The sequence below is a fragment of the Protobothrops mucrosquamatus genome, unplaced genomic scaffold (assembly GCF_001527695.2).
Source record: "Protobothrops mucrosquamatus isolate PMUCROS unplaced genomic scaffold, P.Mucros_1.0 scaffold1306, whole genome shotgun sequence".
Lineage (NCBI taxonomy): Eukaryota > Metazoa > Chordata > Lepidosauria > Squamata > Viperidae > Protobothrops > Protobothrops mucrosquamatus.
In genome coordinates, this window is record NW_015387507.1 from 97,571 (window position 1) to 118,920 (window position 21,350).

The window sequence follows — 21,350 nt, forward strand, 5'->3', positions numbered from 1 at the left end:
TAGAATAGAATAGAATAGAATAGAATATATGGAATGGAATAGAAAATAGAATAAAATAATAAAGAATAGAATAGAATAGAATAGAATAGAATAGAATAGAATAGAATAGAATAGAATATATGGAATGGAATAGAAAATAGAATAGAATAATAAATAGAGTAGAGTAGAGTAGAGTAGAGTAGAGTAGAGTAGAGTAGAGTAGAGTAGAATAGAATAGAATAGAATAGAATAGAATAGAAAATAGAATAGAATAATAAAGAGTAGAATAGAATAAAATAAAATAGAATAGAATAGGAGCTGGAAGGGACCTTGGAGGTCTTCTAGTCCAGCCCCCTGCTCAAGCATTTCAGACAAATGGTTGTATGATTATATGAGTTTGGTATATATATATTTCCATTAAATTGTGTCTCCAGTTCTTGAAGACGGCCCGGATAAGTCCCTGCAGTTTTCTTGGGCAAGATTTCTCAGAAATGGCTATTAGTTCAGTGATCATAAAAATAGGGAAGTAGAAGTTAGACATTTACAGGCAACGTCTTGCGAAAGACGGAACAGCTTTAACAAAGAGTTGCACAAAAGTTGTGGTTCGGTAGCCCAGCAACTCCAGGGCCATTCCGATAAAATGCAGCCGGGATTCTGACTCGCCATTCTGAATTTTATAGTGCGGCAAAGAATGAAAAGTGGCCGGAATGACAAGTGAAAAGTTCGGATGGAGCCTCTTTGACGCGTGTTTCCAGAAACTGGGACTTTCTTTTATTAATGTGTTCTAATTCTTTGAAGTCACAAAGCAAAGCAAGCTCCCCACAGAATATAGAGTCTGATTAAAAACTGGCTAAAAACTTGCCAAAGTTACAGGGAGTCCTCAACTTACGACGTCCATCTAACCCAAAATTTCCCTTGCTCAGCAATACCGTTTGGTGAATTTTGCCCCGTTCTTGCTCCAGTTGGTAAGGGAATCGCTGCAGTTGTTAAGCTAGTAACAACGGTCGTTAAGCGAGTCTGGCTTACTCCTTGACTTGGCGTGTCAGAAGGTTGCCAAAAGAGAATCACGCAACCCCAGGACTCCTCAACCGTCACAAATATGAGTCAGGTTTGCCAAGTGTATGAAATTTGATCACATGACCACGGGGAGGCCGCAATGATCGTACATGTGAAAAACGGTCACAAGTCACTTTTTTCGGCACCGTCGTAACTCTGAACAGTCACTAAACAAATGACTGTAAGTCAAGGACTTGTTTCTGACACTTGCCAAAGCCCCATTAAAAAACACGACAGTTGATTTTAAACGTCACACTGCCCTCTTAAGCAGGCTGGGCTGAAAACCCCTGCCGGAAAAATTCTGGAAGTTGAAGTAACCATGCCATCATTAACTTTGAACGGTCGCTGAATGAATTGTTATGAGTTGAGGACTACCTGGGCATAGATTTGAACTCTAGGACAGAGGTCTCCAACCTTTCTCAGTTGGCGGACCGGAGGGGGAAGCATTTTCTGCGAACGCTGGCATACGGAAGCGGGAAGGCGAGCCCGCGCGACACAAACAGGGCAGTGGTAGCACCTGGGTAGCACACCCACTCGCACCACCCCGTTTTTGCTGCATGGACACTAGTACCGTCCTGTTTTTGCCCCGTTTGCATAGCCGCAGTCGCGCTAGCATGAGTGGGGGCGAGTGTGCACACACATGTGCACACACTGGTCAGCCTGTTCCGCAGACTGGTGACCAGCAGGCTACGGACCGATAGTGGGCCACGGACCGCAGGTAGGAGACCCCTGCGTTAGTAACCTGCAAACTCCTTTATATCTCATTACAGTGTGAAAGCCACGCTTTCTGAATATGAGGGTGAGCATTAACTAGCTCAGGGGTAGGCAACCTTGGCTGTTTTATGACTCGTGGACTTCAACTCCCAGAATTCCTGAGCCAGCATGGCTCAGCTTGGAAACCTCTCCCTTTCCCCTCAGCATGGCTGGCTCAGGAATTCTGGGAGTTGAAGTCCACAAGTCATAAAAGAGCCAAGGTTGCCTACCCCTGAGCTAGACCCTTTCAGATGTATGGTGGCTACAAGCCTCTTTGGCAGGTGTCTTCAAACTTGGCTCTTTTATGACTCGTGGACTTCAACTCCCAGAATTCCTGAGCCAGCACGGCTCAGCTTGGAAACCTCTCCCTTTCCCCTCAGCGTGGCTGGCTCAGGAATTCTGGGAGTTGAAGTCCACCAGTCATAAAAGAGCCAAGGTTGCCTACCCCTGAACTAGATCATACTAAGGATGTCGTGGGATGCTATGAAGTGTTACACGGCACATGTAATGTTATGGAGCACATGTGTGCTTCATCAGAGACACATCAAAGGATGCTGACTAATGATGAAAGAATTCATTCTAAACTCAATATGTTTCAACTGCATATAAAGTGATTTTCTAGGTTTCTATCCCTAAGGTGCCTCTCCCTGCTTATGCATAAACACAGGCGGTCCTCATTTTACGACCACAATGGAGCCCCAATATTTTGTTGCTAAGCGAGACGGCTGTTAGGTGAATCTCGCCCCACTTTACGACTTTTCTTGCCACAGTTGTGAAGTGAATCACTGCTAACATAGTTGTTAAATGAATCTGGCTTCCCCCATCAACTTCACTTGTCGGAAGTCCGCAAAAGTGGATCACATGACCCCCCCGGGACACGGCGACCGTCATAAATATAAGTCAGTTGCCGTGCATCTGAATTTTGATCTCGTCGCTGAGGAGGCTCCAACAGTCATTAAGTGTGAAAAACGGTCACAAGTTCCTTTTTTTCAGCGCCGTTGTAACTTTGAACGGTCCCTAAATGAATTGCTGTAAATCGAGGACGGCCTGTCAAAAGATATTAATCTACTTTTACAGCTTGGATCCTGTTTTAGCACGCTGGGCTAAAATAATCTTGCCAGCCTTTGCGGCTGACAATTTCAAGATTTTGGTCGACAGGCGACCCACGAATTTCACAGCTTAGCGACAATTCAGAATGAATTAAAAACATAAAAGCACGCCGTTATTTAAAAAGCACGCAAAGAGTTAAAAACCATTTATTTTCAAATAAATACCTATATTAGTACGAACACACAAAAGATACAGCTTTTTTTCTTTCTTTTTTTTTTTTTGCTTCATTCGTTTTCCATGTAGGTTAAATGCAGTACGACAGAAACATAATTAAGGATTAAGGCTCTGGCTAGTAATTAAAAACCGTCTCCACTCCGCTTTAGGGTTACATGATCAGCTCTCTGGACATTTTTAATTTGCATATATTTTAAGTGCGTGAATGGCAGAAGCATGGCTAGCCAAACTTACGTTGCATTAATCTTCCTCAGCAATCTGATTTCGACTTACTTCCCCCTTAAATACACTTCCAGGACAAATCCTGGTAAAAAAAGAAAGCTAATAAAACCCCAACCTCCCCCCCACCCCTGAATCTGTCCAAATAAAGAGAGGGGGGGGGAACATGGAGGGAAAATGCGTAGACAATTCCTTTGGCTCAAGTGAGAAGACCCCCGCTCATCTTAGGAGGAATAATAATTTGAAAAGCAAATTTATCCCTTCTCCATTGGAAGCTCTCCAGAACTTCTCCATTCGTGGGAAGCAAGCGTGCAGACGTGAAGATTGGTGGCGCGTTTAAGAAGGAAACAAGAATCGCGGTGAAAAATAAGTGTCGAGTTATAAACATTGCTTGCACGGGGTGGGTGGGTCGTGCCCCTGGGGCAGTGGGGAGGGGGAGAGTGAAGGGGGTCCCAGAGCTGGAGGGGCAGCCGAGTCCTCGACCCCCCCCATCTCAGACGAATGATGTGGAAGAGGGAAGTTGCCTCAATTGCACCCTACAAATTGCAATTCGGTTGGGTGATTATTCACAGAAGACAATAATAGGCAGGAAAAATGGGGGAGAAGAACGAAAGCGAAGGAAAGAGAAATCGGTGGGTGAAGAAGTGGAGAGGTTTCCTGAAGGTCACCACCGGGAGAAACATTTCGCCGGCCTCGTGGGGCTTGGCGCACCCCACTGTGGTTCTGTGGCTCGGGCAGGGACCCCCCTCTCTTTGCCAGCTGGTTCGGCTGTGCTGTCACGTCGCACTCGGCGCCCGCGGCTAAGAGCTGGCTCACACGGGTCGCCCCGTGGCCCCTGGCCTGGAGGTGGCAGCTGCCCCGTGAGCATTGGGGGCTCGTCCGGGATTGGGCTGGCGGCTGGGGGTAGCCCGTGCATTTGTGTTGGCATTTGTGTTGGTGTTGGCATTGGCTGGGGTGTTGTGGTTGGCAGGCTGCCTTCCAGGGGAGGATCGAGCAGCTGCCGGGGAGCCTCGGACGTGGGCATGCGAGCCTCTGCCCCGGGCAGGAGAACCCCGGGCAGGTGCCGGAGAGGCTGATGGGCCCGGCGGAGGGCTCTGGGCCACGTCGATAGTCAGCACGCCGTGGACCTGGGAGAGCTGTGGGCTGTCCAGGCTGGCAGCCAACTGGCGACGTCCGGCACGGAGCGGGGTGAAGTTCTGGCAGAGTCGCACTGTTTGATGCGGACCGATATCCCTGCAACGTGAAAAGAAGAGATTGTGGGTCATGTTTGCCAACCCCACTCAGGAAAAAGGATGCACAGCGAGTCCTTGACTAACAACCATTTACTTAGTGACTGTTTGAAGTTACTACGGCCCGGAAAAAAAGTGACTTAAATCAGTGTTTCTCAATCCTGGCAACTTTAAGATGTGCGGACTTCAACTTCCAGAATTCCTTGCTGGCTGAGGAATTCTGGGAGTTGAAGTCCACAAGTCATAAAAAGGCCAAGTTTGAAGACCCCTGCTTGTGGACTTCAACTCCCAGAATTCCCCAGCCAGGCACGCTGGCTGAGGAATTCTGGGAGTTGAAGTCCACAAGTCATAAAAAGGCCAAGTTTAAAGACCCCTGTCTTAGACCATCCTTCCCCTGAAAATTGCATCTTCCAAATATTTTTTCACACTTTGATAGTATGCCTGATCACTTGGCCAGGTAACAAGACCCTTTGGAAGACAAAATAATTCCTACTTCTTTCTTAAAATTTTTGATTGCTAAGATCTGTCGTTTTCAAAAACACCACGTGTCAGATGGACGGGGCAATAAAATATTATTTTGGTGGTCCCGAATTTGGGCTGAAAGGTGAAGAAACATCTTCCTCAGAGGTGTCTATTTAAGGGGCTGCCACAAAGAAGGAGAGAAGCAACCTAGAACTAAGGAGAAGTTTCCTGACAGTGAGAACAAGTAACCAGTGGAACGACTTGCCACTGGAAATTGTGGGTGCTCCAAAACTCTCTAAGAAGAGATTAGACAAGTGACTGGAGTATCACTTGTCTGAAATGGTACAGGGTTTCCTTCCTGAGCAGGGGGTTGGACTAGAAGACCTCCAAGATCCCTTCCAGCTCTGTTCTTCCATTCTGTGTCTTCTGAGAATACCAGATAATAGGAAGAGCGAAAACACCACAATAAGCAGCTTTCTACAGGTCTACTCACCCGACGGTCATCGTGTTGGGAGTCGAAAGTCCGGAACCTTCCATGTGGAAGGTGGCGTGGGTCAAGGTCACAGGAAGAGGGTTCTTGAAGACGATCTGGACTTGGGTTTCTTGTCCAACAATGGCCGGACCCAGCAGCTGCGGAGGAGAGAGGAAGAGGATGAGAGACGAGGAAGGATTAACGGCACTAAGTGGTTGCGAATGGATCCTCAGGGGAACGTAAAAAGAAAATACAGGTAGTATTTTAGTCTTATGGCAATTCAGGGAACGTTAAAAGTCACAACCGCGCTGAAAAAAGGGGTGTACGCCTTATGAGCGGTCCCCGCACTTTCAACCATGGCAGAATCCCCATGGTCACGGGATCAAAATTCAGACGCTTGACAACTGGCATGTACTTATGCCAGTTGCAGCGTCCCAGTGTCAAGTGACCTTCCCAGCCGGTTTCCGACGAGCAAAGTCAACGGGGGAAGCCAGATTCCTTTAAGAACTGCATGACTCAGCAACTGCACTGATTCGTTGCAAAAGGTCGCAAAATTCGCTGTGACTCGCTAAAACTCTGTCTTGTTTAGCAACAGAAATTCTGGCCCCTATTGTGGTTGTAGGTTGAGCACCAGTGGTGGGGTTTAGCCGGTTTGCACCGGTTTGGTAGAACCGGTAGCTAAATTTTGCTGAGTTTAGAGAACCGGCTGAATGCACGCTGCTTCCGGAAGTCCGTTCTAGGCCTCGGAGTCCTGGAGGAAGCCTCCCAGGCTAGAACGATCCGCCGGAAGTGTGTGGATGCCACTTCCGGAAGTCCGTTCTAGGCCTCGGAAGCCTGGAGGAGGCCTCCCAGACCTAGAACGGCCCACCGGAAGTACGTGGATACCACTTCCAGAAGTCCGTTCTAGGCCTCGGAGGCCCAGGCCTGCATCCAATCAGAGAACCGGTTGTTCAGATGTTTGAATTCCACCACTGTTGAGGACCACTGCATTGCCTACAGGCAGTCTTTGACTTACAACAATTCATTTAGTGACCATTCACCAACGGCACTGAAAAATGTGACTTATGACCATTTTTCAGTTATGACCCTTGCAGCATCTCCCATGGTCATGTGATCAAAATCCAGATGCTTGGTAGCTCCAAATTTGGGGACAGCTGCAAAAATACATTTCTCTAACCAACATTTCCTGAGAATCCTAGTTTGTCGGACATAGCTGGTGAAAGCAGCCAAGAGTCCGTGTCGTACCGTCAGGGTGAGGTCCGGGGTGCGAAGACGGAAAGTGTGCTCCTTCGCAATGACCTGTCCGGTTTCGGCTACTTTCCCAGAAATGCTGAGCTTCATGGCTCCTTGGTCCACCAGATGGGCCTTGTACTCGGGATAGGAGATGACCATCGGAACTGGTTGAGCTGCGAGAAGGAAGGCGGACAAATTTGGGGTCATGTAGGGGGAGACCCTCAGGATACACAAATACCAAGTTTTCCTTTTTCTTATTTCGCATAACCTGTTCCGCATCGCAGCACCTTTCTCCTTGTTTATATATATATAGCAACATAGCTCAAACAAAAAGCACCATCACCATGTGCTTTACTGCTCAACTATTTTAACAAAGAACATATATACCACAAATCCAAATTTGTAAACACTGCCATCTGCTGGCTGAATACTACTCAAGTTGCTGCATAGAAATACATTCCAACAAAGGAATTCCAATACCCTCGGGTCCCTCCCAGTTTTGGCACAAGATGCCGTGCCTCAGGCAGCCGCAGATGGTTACCTCCTCCTGCAGGAATCTGGACCTGCCGCTGCTCTTGTTTAAAATTGCTGCCGGTGACTCCTGTATAATACATGACTGCCACAAAGAGGTTGAGAGAGACGTTGCGAGGCATCGAACTCCGGTTCTTCAGGATGACCCTCAAGGAGATGTCCTGTCCGGTGTAGGCCTCTTGAGTGTCGACCGTCACCGAGATGTCTTCTCCCCACTCCTTGTTGGTGTAGATGTGGGCCTTGGTGCCGTGCTTGGCAGCGGTTTCCACTGCTTTGCGCTCCGCTTCCGTTCCTGCAGAGAGAAAGAATGGAGAATTCAAAAAGGGGTCCCTCGGATCAAAGAGAGATACGAAGAAGACCTTGATGAAATACAGGCAGTCCTCGACTTACAACAGTTCATTTAGTGACCGTTCGAAGTGACAATGGCACTGAAAAAAGTGACCCAGGACTGTTTTTCACACTTACGACTGTTGCAGCATCCCCCCCAGTCACATGTTCAAAATTCAACTGGTTCATATTTACGACGGTTGCAATGTCCTGGAGTCACGTGATCCCCTTTTGCGAGCTTCTGACAAGCAAATCAATGGGGAAGTCAGATTCACTTAACAACCTTGTTACTAACTTAACAGAGGCAACGGTTCACTTAACATCTGTCATAAAATGGGGCAAAACTCACTTAACAAATGTTTCACTTAGCAACATAAGCAACATGATCATCTCTGAAGTTATCTGAAATCCCAAGCTCCTGATGGAAATGCATACAGAACAGAAACAAATCTTCCTTCTTGTATCAAAATAAAACCAGAAAATAGGATTTGCTCCTTTCTTTTCAAAAAGTCCACCCCCAAAATAGAACTCCAGATTTCCTTGCTTTACAGGTAGTCCTCGACTTACGACCACAATTGAACCCCAGATTTATGTTGCCAAGCGAGACATTTGCTAATTTTATTTTACGAGTGAGTGAATCACCGCAGTTGTTAAATTAGTGACACGGTCGTTAAGCGAAATCCGGCTTCCCCCGTCGACTTTGCTTGTCAGAAGCTCGCAAAAGGGGATCGCATGACCACCCGCCCCCGGGACACTGCGACCGTCATAAATACGAGTCAGTTGCCAGCATCTGAATTTTGATCACATGACCATGGTCGAAAGTGTGAAAAACAGCGATAACGTACTTTTTTTCCCAGTACCGTTGATAACATCAAGCGGTCACTGAACGAATGGTTGCAAGTTAAGGAATAACTGTATTTATGTCGCCGCTGTCCCAATCCTTCCCCGCTCAGCGTTGTCGTACCTTCGGGATGCTTATAAATGTTCGTGATGTCTTGGCGCTGATGGGATCCCACGGCTTTGGTGCTGATGAGATGCCCGATGGCTTTTTCTTCTACGTAGACGATCTTGAAGGTGCCGTCTCCCTGGCGTTGCCAATACACCTTGTCGCTGTTCACCTGAGGAGACAAATTGTCACTCATCCGTCCTCTTGCCAATTTTCTCCCCGCTGTGCCTGAAGGACCGATTTCGACTAAGCCTCCCGGGATCTGTCCGTCGCTAAAAGAAGGACCCACCTCGGCAAAGCAAAAGGAAGCGTCGTATTTCATGTACACCAGACCGTTCTTGATGGCCTCCACGGAGCAGGGCCCACAGCAGAAGATCCCTGTGGGAAGACATGGAAGGTGACGCGAGGAAGGAAAGGTAGAAGAGGGACCGATTCCTCCACCCAGCATCACGCTTCCAATCTGGAACCTTCTCCGGGGTTCCAAATTTGGAGATCCCATCGTCAAGCTTGAAGCATGCACATGATATTGCCAACATGAGGAGAGGGGGAAATGGAATGCAAGCTCCGGACAACAAAAAGTCAAGTTGTGGGAACCAAGGACGTTTCAGCAGATGTTTGCCAATCTAGAGAGACACTTTCTCATAACGGTATTTTGACACTTGATTGGACAATGTGACCTGCACTAAAAAGGGAATGGAGGGTTCTATATTTTAATTATAGTGGTTTGCGCGGGAATTAACCAGAGCTGGTTTCGCTTTCGTTCGTGCCAAAAGGATGTACTCAATAAAGTTTTGCACTGAGATTGGATCATCTCGGCGGCGTTTACTCAGTTGGGTTCGTCCGTCGGAACCTTGACACCCATTTCATAGGAGTTCTGTTTCACCCCCCCAAACTTACCACTGCTGGATTCCTGGGGGGTTGCATCCACCACCTGCCACCCATCGAAACCTGAAGGCAGATCCGGTCGCTTCATCCAACAGTCGTTCCACACGTGGAAATTCCTGCAAAGAGGAAATTCAAGCGTTCAGTGTGTAACAGAAGAACAGAGTTGGAAGGGACCTTGGAGGTCTTCTAGTCCAACCCCTTGCTCAAGCAAGAGACCCTAGGCCATTTCAGACAAATAGCAGTCCAGTCTCTTCTTCAAAACCTCCAGGGATGGAGCATTCACAACTTCCTGGTGGCAAGTTGTTCCACCGGTTAATTGTTCTCACTGTCAGGAAATTTCTCCTTAGTTCCAGGTTGCTTCTCTCCTTGATTAGTTCCCACCCATTGCTTCTTGTCCTGCCTTCAGGGGCTTTGGAGAACAGGTGGGCCCTTTTATCTGTGGAGATTCTCAGTTATCCAGGTCTCGGTAGTCCCAAAAGTGCTTTTTCAAAAGTTGCAACTGGACTTCCTCTGTTTTTCCTGGAGGATGTTTCGCTTCTTGTCCAAGAAGCTTCTTGTGTTCTGACTGAATAAGTCAGAACCGAAGAAGCTTCTTAGATCAGAAGGGAAACATCTTCAAGGAAAAACAAGAAAGTCCAGCTACCATTTGAAAAAGCACCTTTGGGACGGGTGGACCCCCTCTTCTTTGTGGTAGCTCCTCAAATATTGGAAGACTGCTATCATGTCCCCCCTCGTCCTTCTCTTCATTAAACCAGACATCCCCAATTCCTGCCACCGTTCTTCGTAGGTTTTTGCCTCCGGTCCCCTGATCCTCTTTGTTGCTCTTCTCTGCACTCTTTCCAGAGTCTCAACATCTTTTGGCGACCAAGATTTGTTTAGCCGTGGATGCTTCTTGATCTCAAGAAGAACACTGATCAAGTTGAAGCCCAGCTAACTGGAGACTAACTTATTGTTGTTCTTCTCTGCACACTTGTCCTCATCCACATCACCCCAACGCCCATGGAGGAGGAGGAGGAGGAGGAGGTGGTGGTCCCAAGTCCTCACCAGACAGAGTCAGCATTCAGGTGCTCCAGGGGCTTCATATTCTCATCAAAGTAGATGTCCATGGTGAGGCTGACATCCGTGTCGTGCGCCGAGTTGTAATTGGTGACAGTCCGGGTGGCAATGCCCAGGCACCGCAGGACTGGGGAGGGAAAGGGACAGAGAGGAAGGGTATCAGCAGAGAGGCCTAGTGGTTGCACTCTACCGGTATCCCCCCAAATTGGGGGGACTTTTCCAATGGGATGCTTGCTCTCTTGAACTTAGAGCAAAACGTGTCCATGTGCGGGGTTCATTGGCCATCGAGAAATTATGAAGTCTCGACGGCAATTCAAAGGTATTATTCTGTTATTATTATTCTCCTTTTTTCTCACCTACAGGGCCGATTGGATTAAAAGATTAAAAGAAAAAGTCTGGGGCCAGGTTATAGTAGAATAACAAAATGGGGAGGGACCTTGGAGGTCACCTAGTCCAACCCCCTGCTCAGGCAGGGAACTCTATACCATTTCAGACCAATGGCTCTCCAGTCTCTTCTTAAAAAGGGGGAGGAGGAGGAGGAGGAGGAATAACAGAATAGGGATCGTGGAGGTCTTCTAGACCGACCCCTGTAAAGTAGGAGACCCTGTAACATTTCAGACAAATGTACTCCAATGTCTTCTTAAACAGAGGAGGAGGAGGAGGAGGAGGAGGAGGAGGAATAATAGAATAGCAGTTGGAAGGGACTTCGGAGGTCTTCTAGCCCAACCCCCTGCTCAAGCAGGTGACCCTTGACCAGGGCTAGGCGACCTTGGCTCTTTTATGACTCGTGGACTTCAACTCCCAGAATTCCAATCTCTTTTTAAAAACCTCCAGGGAGGGAGGGCCCACAACCTCACAATCTAGAACAGCCCCCCCCACACACACACCCTCCTTGATACTCTCGTTTCTTTTCTCGTGACCCACCACCCTCCCCACGTCGACCGCGAACAGCAGCCACCTGAGGTCACGACGCCGGCAAACACCCAGCACTGCCCGTAGAGCACGGGGTATCCGGTACGGAGATACTTCAGCAGGATGTCCCGGCTGCCCACCCAGGCCGAAGGATTCGTGCCGCGGGAGTAATCCCCGGTCCAGTTCCCGACCAGTACGCCGTTGTCGTCCAGAGAGTTCACCTGGGAAGGAAACAACACAACGTCGTCATGGATCGAAACAGGGCCTACGGCAGGGATGTCACGACGGCACTGAAAAAAATGACTTATGGCTGGTCCTCGCACTTGTGACTGTTGCAAGATCAGATTATGCATATTTGAGCATCAGGACATATTTACAACGGTTGCAACATCCAAGAGTCATGTGATCCCCTGAAATGGTATAGGTTCTCCTGCTTGAGCAGGGGGCTGGACTAGAAGACCTCCAAGGTCCCTTCTATTCTATTCTATTCTATTCTATTCTATTCTATTCTATTCTATATTTTCTATTCCATTCCATATTTTCCATTCCATTCCATTCCATTCCTTATTTCTATTCTATTCTATTCTATTCTATTCTATTCTATTCTATTCTATTCTATTCTATTCTATTCTATTCTATTCTATATTTTCTATTCCATTCCATATTTTCCATTCAATTCAATTCCTTATTTCTATTCTATTCTATTCTATTCTATTCTATTCTATTCTATTCTATTCCAATTTATGTCCTTCCCAAGCAGCTTCTGATAAGCAAAGCCGGATTCGTTTAATGACCGCCTGTTTCATTTAACAGCTGCAGCGATTCGCTTAACGATTACAGGAAAAGGGTCGTAAAACCAAGCACAACTCACTTAACAACCAAATTTCTGCTCTCAATTCTGGTTATAAGTGGAAGACTAGCTGTAGATAAAAAAAAAAAAAAACATCGCTTGGCCTAAAATATCTGAGATTCTTCTCAAGGTTTGCTCCCTTGCCTGGCCTGAATTTCTGTTTTTACTGCGCCTGTATAACTCTTACTGTGTAGTTTCCTCAAGAGATCATTCCTGTGGCTCGTTGTGGTTTCTCAAGTTTTGTGACCCTTTCAGGTTTATTACGGCACACATTTTTTTTTGTGTGGATTGCGGTGAGAAGAATGACCTCGGGGCCAAGCCACTGCTGAGCAAGCAAAGGAACCGGAAAAAGCAGAGGAGCTGAGTGGAAATTAAACACAAGTAGTAGGAATGAGATACACCCCGTTGTGATAATTCCCAACGCATCATGGCCTCTTTGAAGAATATTGTGTGTGATTCAGGCCCGGTGAAGCAGCAATCCGGCCTTACGATAACAAAAGGGCTCTGATTAACCGTCGGGAACCGAAGCAATTATCCTGTTCCCCAATACTGCAAGAGAGGCACCCCAATTATGGCTAAAGACACAGACAGGCCTTGGCTTGACCTGTGTGATTTCCTTCAACAGAAACAGGCCAATCCAACCGGCTGTACCAGACCTGCCTCAATTAATTCACAGATTTGCTAATTCATCAGGTTGAAAGGCTGCCCCACGTTCCCGCAATTGACTTTTATTAAGTGTACAAATCCAGAAAAACGAGTTTTTTGTGGTATATTTTGTTCCCCCTGGACTATTTATTTTTTTATATACTTAATAAGTGTACAAATCCAGAAAAACGAGGCTTTTGTGGTATATTTTGTTCCCACTGGATTATTTTTTTTTATTAAAATAAAATAAAATAGACGTATTAACAAATCTGTGCAAACAGAACAGCTCGGTAAAAAACAGAAAGCCGAGGTGAGGGAGGGTGTTAATTCCTTCTTTGGAGACAGGCAGTCCTCGGTTTACGACTGCAGTTTTGGCTGCTAAGCGAGACAGTTCTTAAGTGAGCTTGACGACCATCCCTGCCACGGTTTTTGAGGGAATCGCTGCGGTTTCTAAATTAGCCACACGGTCGTTAAATGAATCTGACTGTGCTTGTCAGAAGGTCACAACAGGGGATCCTCCCGGGGGACGCTGCAACCGTCATAAGTACGAGTCAGTGGCCAAGCCTCTGAATTTTGATCACGTGACCGTGAGGACGCTGAAACGGTTGTTAAGTGTCAAAAACGGTCATTTTTCAGTGCCGTTGTAACTTCGAAAAGTCGGTTGTAAGTCAAGGACCATGTGTGTATCCAAAGTTTGCGTTCTAGGCAAATTGCGGTGTGAGATTTTTATTTTTCACACTTATGAGCGTTGCAGCCTTCCCACGGTCACGTGATCAAAATTCAGATGTTTGGCAACTCACTCGTCTTTAAGACGGTCGCAGTGTGATCACATGATCCTCTTTTGCGACCCTCGGACAAGCACGGTGTTGCTAACGTATCAGCTGTGGCGATTCACTTAACAACGGTGGCAAGAACGGTCGTAAAGCGGGGCAAAACTCACAGCAAGGGTCTTGCTTAGCAACGGAAATTTTGGGCTCCACTGTTGCTAAGTCGCGGCTGCACTTGGATTTAGTTAGCTAGTTTAATGCCCAAGGAGAAGAGAGAAAGAGAAAGAGAAAGAGAGAGAGAAAGAGAGAGAAAAGAAAGGAATACAGAGAATAAAATGGGTTATTGAAGAAAGGAAAGGACGGGGAGAATTAATTGAAGTAATCGTGGAAGATTATGAAGAAAAACAGTGGAAAGCATGCAGTCAGATAAATGAAATAACAATTGACATTTTCCCATCTTTAGCGAGATTCTGGGTTCATTGCCACAACTCACCATGGCCGAGACGACGCGGGAAACCATGATCGGATCTCCCCGACTGGCGTGAGGCATCCCACGCTTATCCAGCATGAACAAACAGGCATCCAGGATCCCGTGGTCAAACTGATGGGAGAAAAGAAGGAAGGTCAAAGGAGCAAGGAAAGATGGCTGCCCAGGTTCTCTGTTTCGTTTTAGGACGAAGAAATAAATCTCCAGGCAAGGATTTCAGCCCTGGGGTAGCCATTTTGACCACGTTCTGGGGGTTCCCCTGCCCTAGTGAGGAACTTAGCCATGTTTGCGTCATTTTCAATCTTCCTTCCTTCCTTCCTTCCTTCCTTCCTTCCTTCCTTCCTTTCTTCCTTCTCCCTCCCTCCCTCCATTTATCCCTCCCTCCCTCCACCCATCCAAAGTGATTGTCCTCCCTAAAAAAATATCTTGTCTATTTTCCTTTCCTTTCCTTTCCTCTTTTCTATTTTCCTTTCCTTTTTTTCTATTTCCCTTCCCTTCCTTACTAATAAAGCTTTTGTTTATACAGAATACAGAATAATTGGAAGGGACCCTGGAGGTCTTCTAGTCCATCCCCCTGGACTACACCATTTCAGACAAATAACTGTCTAATCTCTCTCTCTCCCTCTTTCTCTTCCTTTCTTCCTTCCTTCCTTTCTTTTTTCCCTTTCCTTCTTTCTTTTCTTTCTTTCTTTCTTTTTCCCTTTCCTCCTTTCTTTTCTTTCTTTCTTTCTTTCTCCCTTTCCCCTCTTTTCTTTCTTTCTTTCTTTCTTTCCCTCCCTTTCCCTTTCTTTCTTTCTTTTTTCTTTTTTTCTTTCTTTCTTTCTTTCTTTCTTTCTTTCTTTCTTTCTTTCTTTCTTTCTTTCTTTCTTTCTTTCTTTTTCCCTTTCCCCCTCTTCTTTCTTTCTCTTTCTTTCTGCATCACATCAAACATCTTATATTTCCTCGCCGCTTCCTTAGATTTCTCAGTTTTTCAACCATAACAAAATAGCCACCAAATTCTTGCACAGCAGCTGCTCACAGGAAACGTGACCCAAAGGCGATTTGGGGTTTTGTGGGCACAGCTATAACTCCAGAGTCCTTTCAAAGACCATTTGCTCCTGAAACATTTTTGCAACGAGAAGGAGAAAAAGCATCTTACCTGGGCGTAGTTCCATGTGCGCTCCCCAATCTGACTTTCTGTTCCGTAATAAATTCTCCCCGTTTCGTTCAGCACGTATTCCTTGAGACAGTCGGTCTGTTGCAGGTAGACTGGGTCCTCTAAAAGAGGAGAAAAAAAACGAGGGAAATTCAATTAAACGGGAAACATTCCAGCATTTCTTTTGAAAATATTTTAAAGGGAGGAAGGAGCCGATTCAGCCACAAAGCACACCTTGGTGATCTAATGTACCTTTAAAAAAAACAACAACATCCTTTAGTTGGAGAAATTAAAATACTTTGGCTTCTGCTGACATTTTCTGGCAAATAAAAATGGATTTCATGTTTACTTTTGACCTTTAGGCGTGCGCCGCTTTGCGATCCCTCCGGGAAAAAAATTAGCTTCGTTAAAATTGCCACAATAAAATGCTCTTTTTTTAAAAAATACAGGCCGTCCTTGACTTACGACGCTTCATTTAGTGACCGTTTGAAGTTACAACAGTGAAAAAAGTGGCTTAAGACTGTTTTTCACACTTACGACCGTTGGGGCATTCCCCAGGGTCACGTGATCAAAATTCAGATCCCTTGGCAACCGACTCGTATTTATGACGGTCGCAATGTCCCGGGGTCAGGCGATTCTCTGAACAAGGGTGTCAAGGAAGGTTATAAAATGGGGCAAAATTCGCTGAATGACTGTCTCACTTAGCAACGGAAAGTCGGGACTCGGTTTTGGTCGTAAGCCGAGGACTTGAAGCATCTCTCTTTGGGGGGAAAACTTTCCAGCGACGGATGAACAAACGTAATGAAGTCATTTCCTGATGGTTGATCAACATTTAAAAAAAAAAATGGATCGAAGGATTTTATCTTTATTTTCCTTCCTGCCCAGGGAACGTGACCTAAGTGTTCTCTTTAGGGTGGTGTGTTTGTGTTTGTGTGAGTCCTTGTTTTCTCTTTTTCTGTGTGCCAAGCTAAAGATTTATTTATTTCGGTCTTTCCTGCCATGAAGAGCAGGGAGAAATTTATTCCTTTCCGCAGCCCAGTTTTTCTGCCTCTCCTTAGCCGTTCAGGATGGAAACAGGAAGAGGGGTGTGGAGTGTGATACAATTCCTAGGTTTTCCATATGGAACGACCACATCACACACCTGCCAGTTTCTTTCCAAGAAGGTCCCAAAGTAACGAAATTCTTATTTACAAAGACAAGGATGGGGAAATTCCCGTTTTCCCCTCTTAAGAAATGGCCACATCAAAGTCCAGTCGTCAAACTGAACTCCGATCTCTAAGAAATACCTTCAAATGCAAAAATAGAATAGAATAGAATAATCAAATACAGAATAGAATAGAATAGAATAGAAAATATGAAATAGAATAGAAAATGTGGAATAGAATAGAATAGAATAGAATAGAATAGAATAGAATAGAATAGAATAGAATAGAATAGAATAGAAATAAGAATGGAATAGAAATAAGAATAGAATAGAAATAAGAATAAATAGAAATAAGAATAGAATAGAAATAAGAACAGAATAGAACAGAAATAAGAATAAATAGAAATAAGAATAGAATAGAAATAAGAATAGAATAGAAATAAGAATAGAATAGAAATAAGAACAGAATAGAAATAAGAACAGAATAGAACAGAAATAAGAATAGAATAGAAAATAGAATAGAATAGAATAGAATAGAATAGAATAGACAGAGTTGGGAGGGACCTTGGAGGTCATCTAGTCCAACCCCCTGCTCAGGCAGGAGACCCTATACCATTTCAGACAAATGGCTGTCTGATCTCTTCTTAAAAACTTCCAGTGTTGGAAGTAAATCCAGTTACAGGCACTCCTCGACTTACGACTTCAAATGAGCCGAAAATTTCCTTTTCTAAGCGAGACATTTGTTGAGCGGGTTTTGCCCCACTTTACGACCTTTCTAACCACGGTCATTAAGCGAATCACTGCAGTTGTTCAGTGAGTCACACGGTCATTAAGTGAATCCGGCTTCCCCCATCGACTTTGCTTTTCAGAAGGTCGCCAATCACGTGACACCCCCCCCCGGGATGCTGCGACCGTCATAAATGCGAGTCAGTTGCCAAAGCGTCCAAATTTTGATCCCGTGACCGCGGGGATGGTGCGACGGTCGCTAAGCGGGAAAAAGGGTCCTAAGTCCCATCTTTTCACTGCCATTGTCACTTCGGTCACGAAACGAACCGTCGTAAGTCGAGGACTTCCCTGTAATCTCTCGCGCTGAGAAAGACGGAACCCGGCCGAAAGGAAAAATAATGCATTTTGTTTTTCCTCCCCCGCTTCCTCCTTCCTTCCTTTCCTCTTTCTCGACCTGTCTAGGTAGATAAACAATCAAGGTTTACTCCTTCCCACGCCCTGCTGACTCGGGCAGAAAAATTAAGCCAGCGCCTTTCGCACCCAGGTCAAGAGGGTGTGTGTCGGGGCGAGGAGATTGAGCTCGGATTGTTTTGAGCATCTTTGAGGAACCGTGGGAAAAACTCGCGGTGGATTTTTTTTAAGACCGTCTACCCAACCGTCCACCTGGCGAAATGCCGGGGGGTCCTCTGCTTATGACCACACCCACATTGGTGCCGTTCAGCGAGGCGGGGATGGAGTTGTGTCCAGTTCCGCCAGGTTTCTGCCACGGTTCTTCCGCAAAACCGCCGCCGTCGTTAAGCGAAGCCTGCGGTCACTAAGCGAATCCGGCTTCCTCCGTTGACTTTGCTTGCTGGCCGGAAGCCGGCTGGCAAAGTTGCAAGGTGGGGGAGGAATCCCGGGACGCTGGGAGGCTGCGGCAGTTGGAAATCCGTTCCGGTTTGCCGAGGGCCTGGATTTGGGTCGTGTAACTGTGGGGAATCCTGCAGGCGGTCGTAAGTGTGGGGACTGGTTTTAAGTCATGCTTTTCCCTGCGGTTGTAACTTTGGTCGCCGAAAGGAAGGGTTGTTAAGTCAAGGACTGGGTTACGATGTAACGTAAAGAATGGACGTAAAGCCCTTCAAGCCAATTTTAATGTGTCAGTTGTGACTGGGTAATGGTTTTGTGTGTTGTTACTCACAGAAAGACCACTTTAGCCAAATTTGGGGTAATTCACCCAGCTTTGGGAAGCACTGCTATAAATCATTATTAAGAAAAAGATTGAAGATGTGAATGGATGACTTCTTCCTTCCTTCCTTCCTTCCTTCCTTCCTTCCTTCCTTCCTTCCTTCCTTCCTTCCTTCCTTCCTTCCTTCCTTCCTTCCTTCCTTCCTTCCATCTCTACTTCCTTCCTTCCATCCATTCACCCACCCTTCAATTGATCGCTCCATCTCCTTCCTTCCTTCCATCCTTCCTTCCTTCCTTCGTTCCTTCTTTTCTTTCCTTCCTTCCTTCCATTATCTCCATCTCCTTCCTTCCTACCTTCCATTCAACCATCCATCCATCCATTCATTCACCCATCCTTCCATCCTTCCATCCATCTCTCCATCTCCTTCCTTCCTTCCCTCCCTCCCTCCCTCCCTCCATCCATCCTTCCATCTCTACTTCCTTCCTTCCATCCATTCACCCACCCTTCCATTGATCGCTCCATCTCCTTCCTTCCTTCCTTCCTTCCTTCCTTCCTTCCTTCCTTCCTTCCTTCCATCCATTATCTCCATCTCCTTCCTTCCTACCATCCATCCATCCATTCATTCACCCATCCTTCCATCCATCTCTCCATCTCCTTCCTCCTTCCTTCCTTTTATCCATCCATCCATTTATCCCTCCGTCCCTCCTTCCCTCTCTCCCTCCACCCATCCAAAGTGATTGTCCTCCCTAAAAACAAAACAAAACAAAACAGAGGGCCACTCTTTAATCGATCATATATAGGCAGATCAATAACAGACACGACACCCCAGTAAACGGCTGGCTCCGTCAGCCTTCCAGACATCGGGCTGTTCACCTCCCAGAATTCCCCAGTCGTGCTAACGAAGGGATTCTGGGAGCTAAGCTGCCAACTGAGCTACAAAACACCCATTTGAGCAAAACCGGGCTACGGATTCCGCTCTTACCCTCCCCTCTATGTTTCTCTCTCACCCCCTTATTCTCCCCAGGACTCACCTGGGCACCAGGGGTTGAAGAGGATGTACACCTCGTTGTTGGGGTCGAAGGGGGCGGCGTACTCGCCCGCCTTGCTCCGGGTCTTCACGCTGAACTGGTACTTGCCCACCACCGCCCTGGGCGAGGGGCAGACGCGGAGACACATGCTGTTGTCGTCCGAGCTGGTCATTTCCGCCGACCAGCCCATGCCAGGCAGGGAGCTGCCGACGGGCACAAGAATGTGGGTCCCCTTCGAGGACTGCGGATTGGAGCCTGTCGGAGGGAAAATGAATAGTTATAATTTTATTATTGATAGAATTAACGATAGGTAGTAGCGATAGCGATACACGCCTCGTGTGCAATCCCGAAGCAACGGGAGCATCCCTTGAACACTGACGGCATTGACAAGATCCCCGTCGGTCAATTGCCAAAGGCAGCTTGATCTGGAAGGGCTGAAACCCCACGAAGCAACAACATCTGCATTATTGATAGAATTAACGATAGGTAGTAGCAATAGCGATAGACGCCTCACATGCAATCCGGAAGCAACAGGAGCATCCCTTGAACGTCGGCGGCATTGACAAAATCGCCGTCGGTCAATTGCCAACGGCAGTTTGATCTGGAAGGGCTGAAACCCCACGAAGCAACAACATCTGCTTGTTTATTTGCCAAGTGTGATTGGACACACAAGGAATTTGTCTCCGGTGCAGAAGCTCTCAGCGTACATACAAGCAACGAGTGATTAATTAATGATCATAATCAACATAAAAATACACTCATCATAAATCATAAGACGCAAGGCTTAGGGATAGTCATAGGATACTAGATAAGCAAACAACATTAAATCATACCAGGATAACTAAATAAAACAATATCAATCGTAAGGTACAAGCAACAAAGTTGTAGTCCTAAGAAGACAAGAGTGAAAAGGGGTCACAGGTCACCCCTAATTACAGGCAGTCCTCGACTTACGACCGCAATTGAGCCCAAAGTTTCTGTTGTTGTGAAACATTTGTTGTGAGTTTTACGACCTTTCTTGCAGTGGATCACTGCATCGTTAACTTAGTAACACGTCGTTAAGTCAGCCTAAGTTTCTCGTTGACTTCACTTGCCAGGAGGTCACACAAGGGGATCACGTGACCCCAGGGGACACGGCAACCGTCATAAATCTGAGTCAGTTGCCCAACGTCTGAATTTTGATTCCCAGGGATGCTGTGACGGTCGTAAGGGTGTAAAAAACGGTTGTAAGTCCCTTTTTTTCAGCGGCGTTGTAACCTCGAACGAAGCCGAGAACTATCTGTAAAGCTGAAGTAAATTATTCTTGAAAAGAGGACCAATCTGTTTGGGCGTCATCCATTCTTGGAAATTATACAAGAGGCCTGTTTTGATAACCCGGGTTTTCATGGGTTGTCTGAAGCCAACTCTCCCACCCAAACGTCAACAAATCCACCTTTGTTGGTTGAGATGGGTGGCTCCCACTGTCCCCAAAACAGACATTTTTTTTTTATCAAGCAATGCTTAGAGACTGGCTTGGCGTTAAGCCTCGGTTTGCTAGGAGAGGTTAGATAAGGTGTGTGAGAACAACGTGTTTCTGGATGGTGGGAACAGGCAGCCCTTTCCCCTGCCAAACATTCATGTTTCAAGAGATAATGTGAATTCTCCAGATTCCACCGCTTGTTTCCTCTCTTAAATAAACCTAGAATCAATGCAAGGGATTTACAAGAGCCCAGCCCAGCCCAGCCCAGCTTGGTTACGGTGCCCTTAACCGCAGCTTGATCGGCAAGACAGACCGTGGTTTAGTGGTTCAGGCAGCCATTTTCCCTTGCAACCAGGAGCAACATTTACGTTCCTTATTCTGGGGGGTGGGGGGGAGAAGGAACAGTCCCTTATCAAAGGTGTTGCTTTCTGGCTGATGGTGGGTCAGTCGTAAATAGAGATCGTCCTTGACTTACAACCACAATTGAGTCCAAAATCTCTGGGGCTCTTAAGTGAGTTTTACTCCATTTTACCATCTTTCTGGCCCCGGTGCTTAAGGGGATCACTGCAGTTGTTAACTGAGTAGCACAGTTGTTAAGTG

General features: G+C 46.4%; 1 protein-coding gene across 1 annotated transcript in view; it reads right to left on the minus strand.

Annotated features, from left to right (window-relative positions):
* Nucleotides 1-4,103: 4,103 nt before the first annotated feature.
* TGM1 (transglutaminase 1) overlaps nucleotides 4,104-21,350 on the minus strand; it is a 29,229-nt gene continuing 11,982 nt past the window's right edge. Inside the window, exons 3-14 of the mRNA XM_015821330.1 lie at nucleotides 19,295-19,546; nucleotides 15,232-15,350; nucleotides 14,100-14,207; nucleotides 11,391-11,565; nucleotides 10,421-10,559; nucleotides 9,389-9,492; nucleotides 8,781-8,869; nucleotides 8,510-8,663; nucleotides 7,229-7,510; nucleotides 6,700-6,860; nucleotides 5,476-5,612; nucleotides 4,104-4,524 (exon numbers count right to left, since the gene is read on the minus strand). Coding sequence (XP_015676816.1) covers nucleotides 4,104-4,524; nucleotides 5,476-5,612; nucleotides 6,700-6,860; nucleotides 7,229-7,510; nucleotides 8,510-8,663; nucleotides 8,781-8,869; nucleotides 9,389-9,492; nucleotides 10,421-10,559; nucleotides 11,391-11,565; nucleotides 14,100-14,207; nucleotides 15,232-15,350; nucleotides 19,295-19,546 — 2,141 coding nt within the window. The remainder of the gene's footprint in view (nucleotides 4,525-5,475; nucleotides 5,613-6,699; nucleotides 6,861-7,228; nucleotides 7,511-8,509; nucleotides 8,664-8,780; nucleotides 8,870-9,388; nucleotides 9,493-10,420; nucleotides 10,560-11,390; nucleotides 11,566-14,099; nucleotides 14,208-15,231; nucleotides 15,351-19,294; nucleotides 19,547-21,350) is intronic.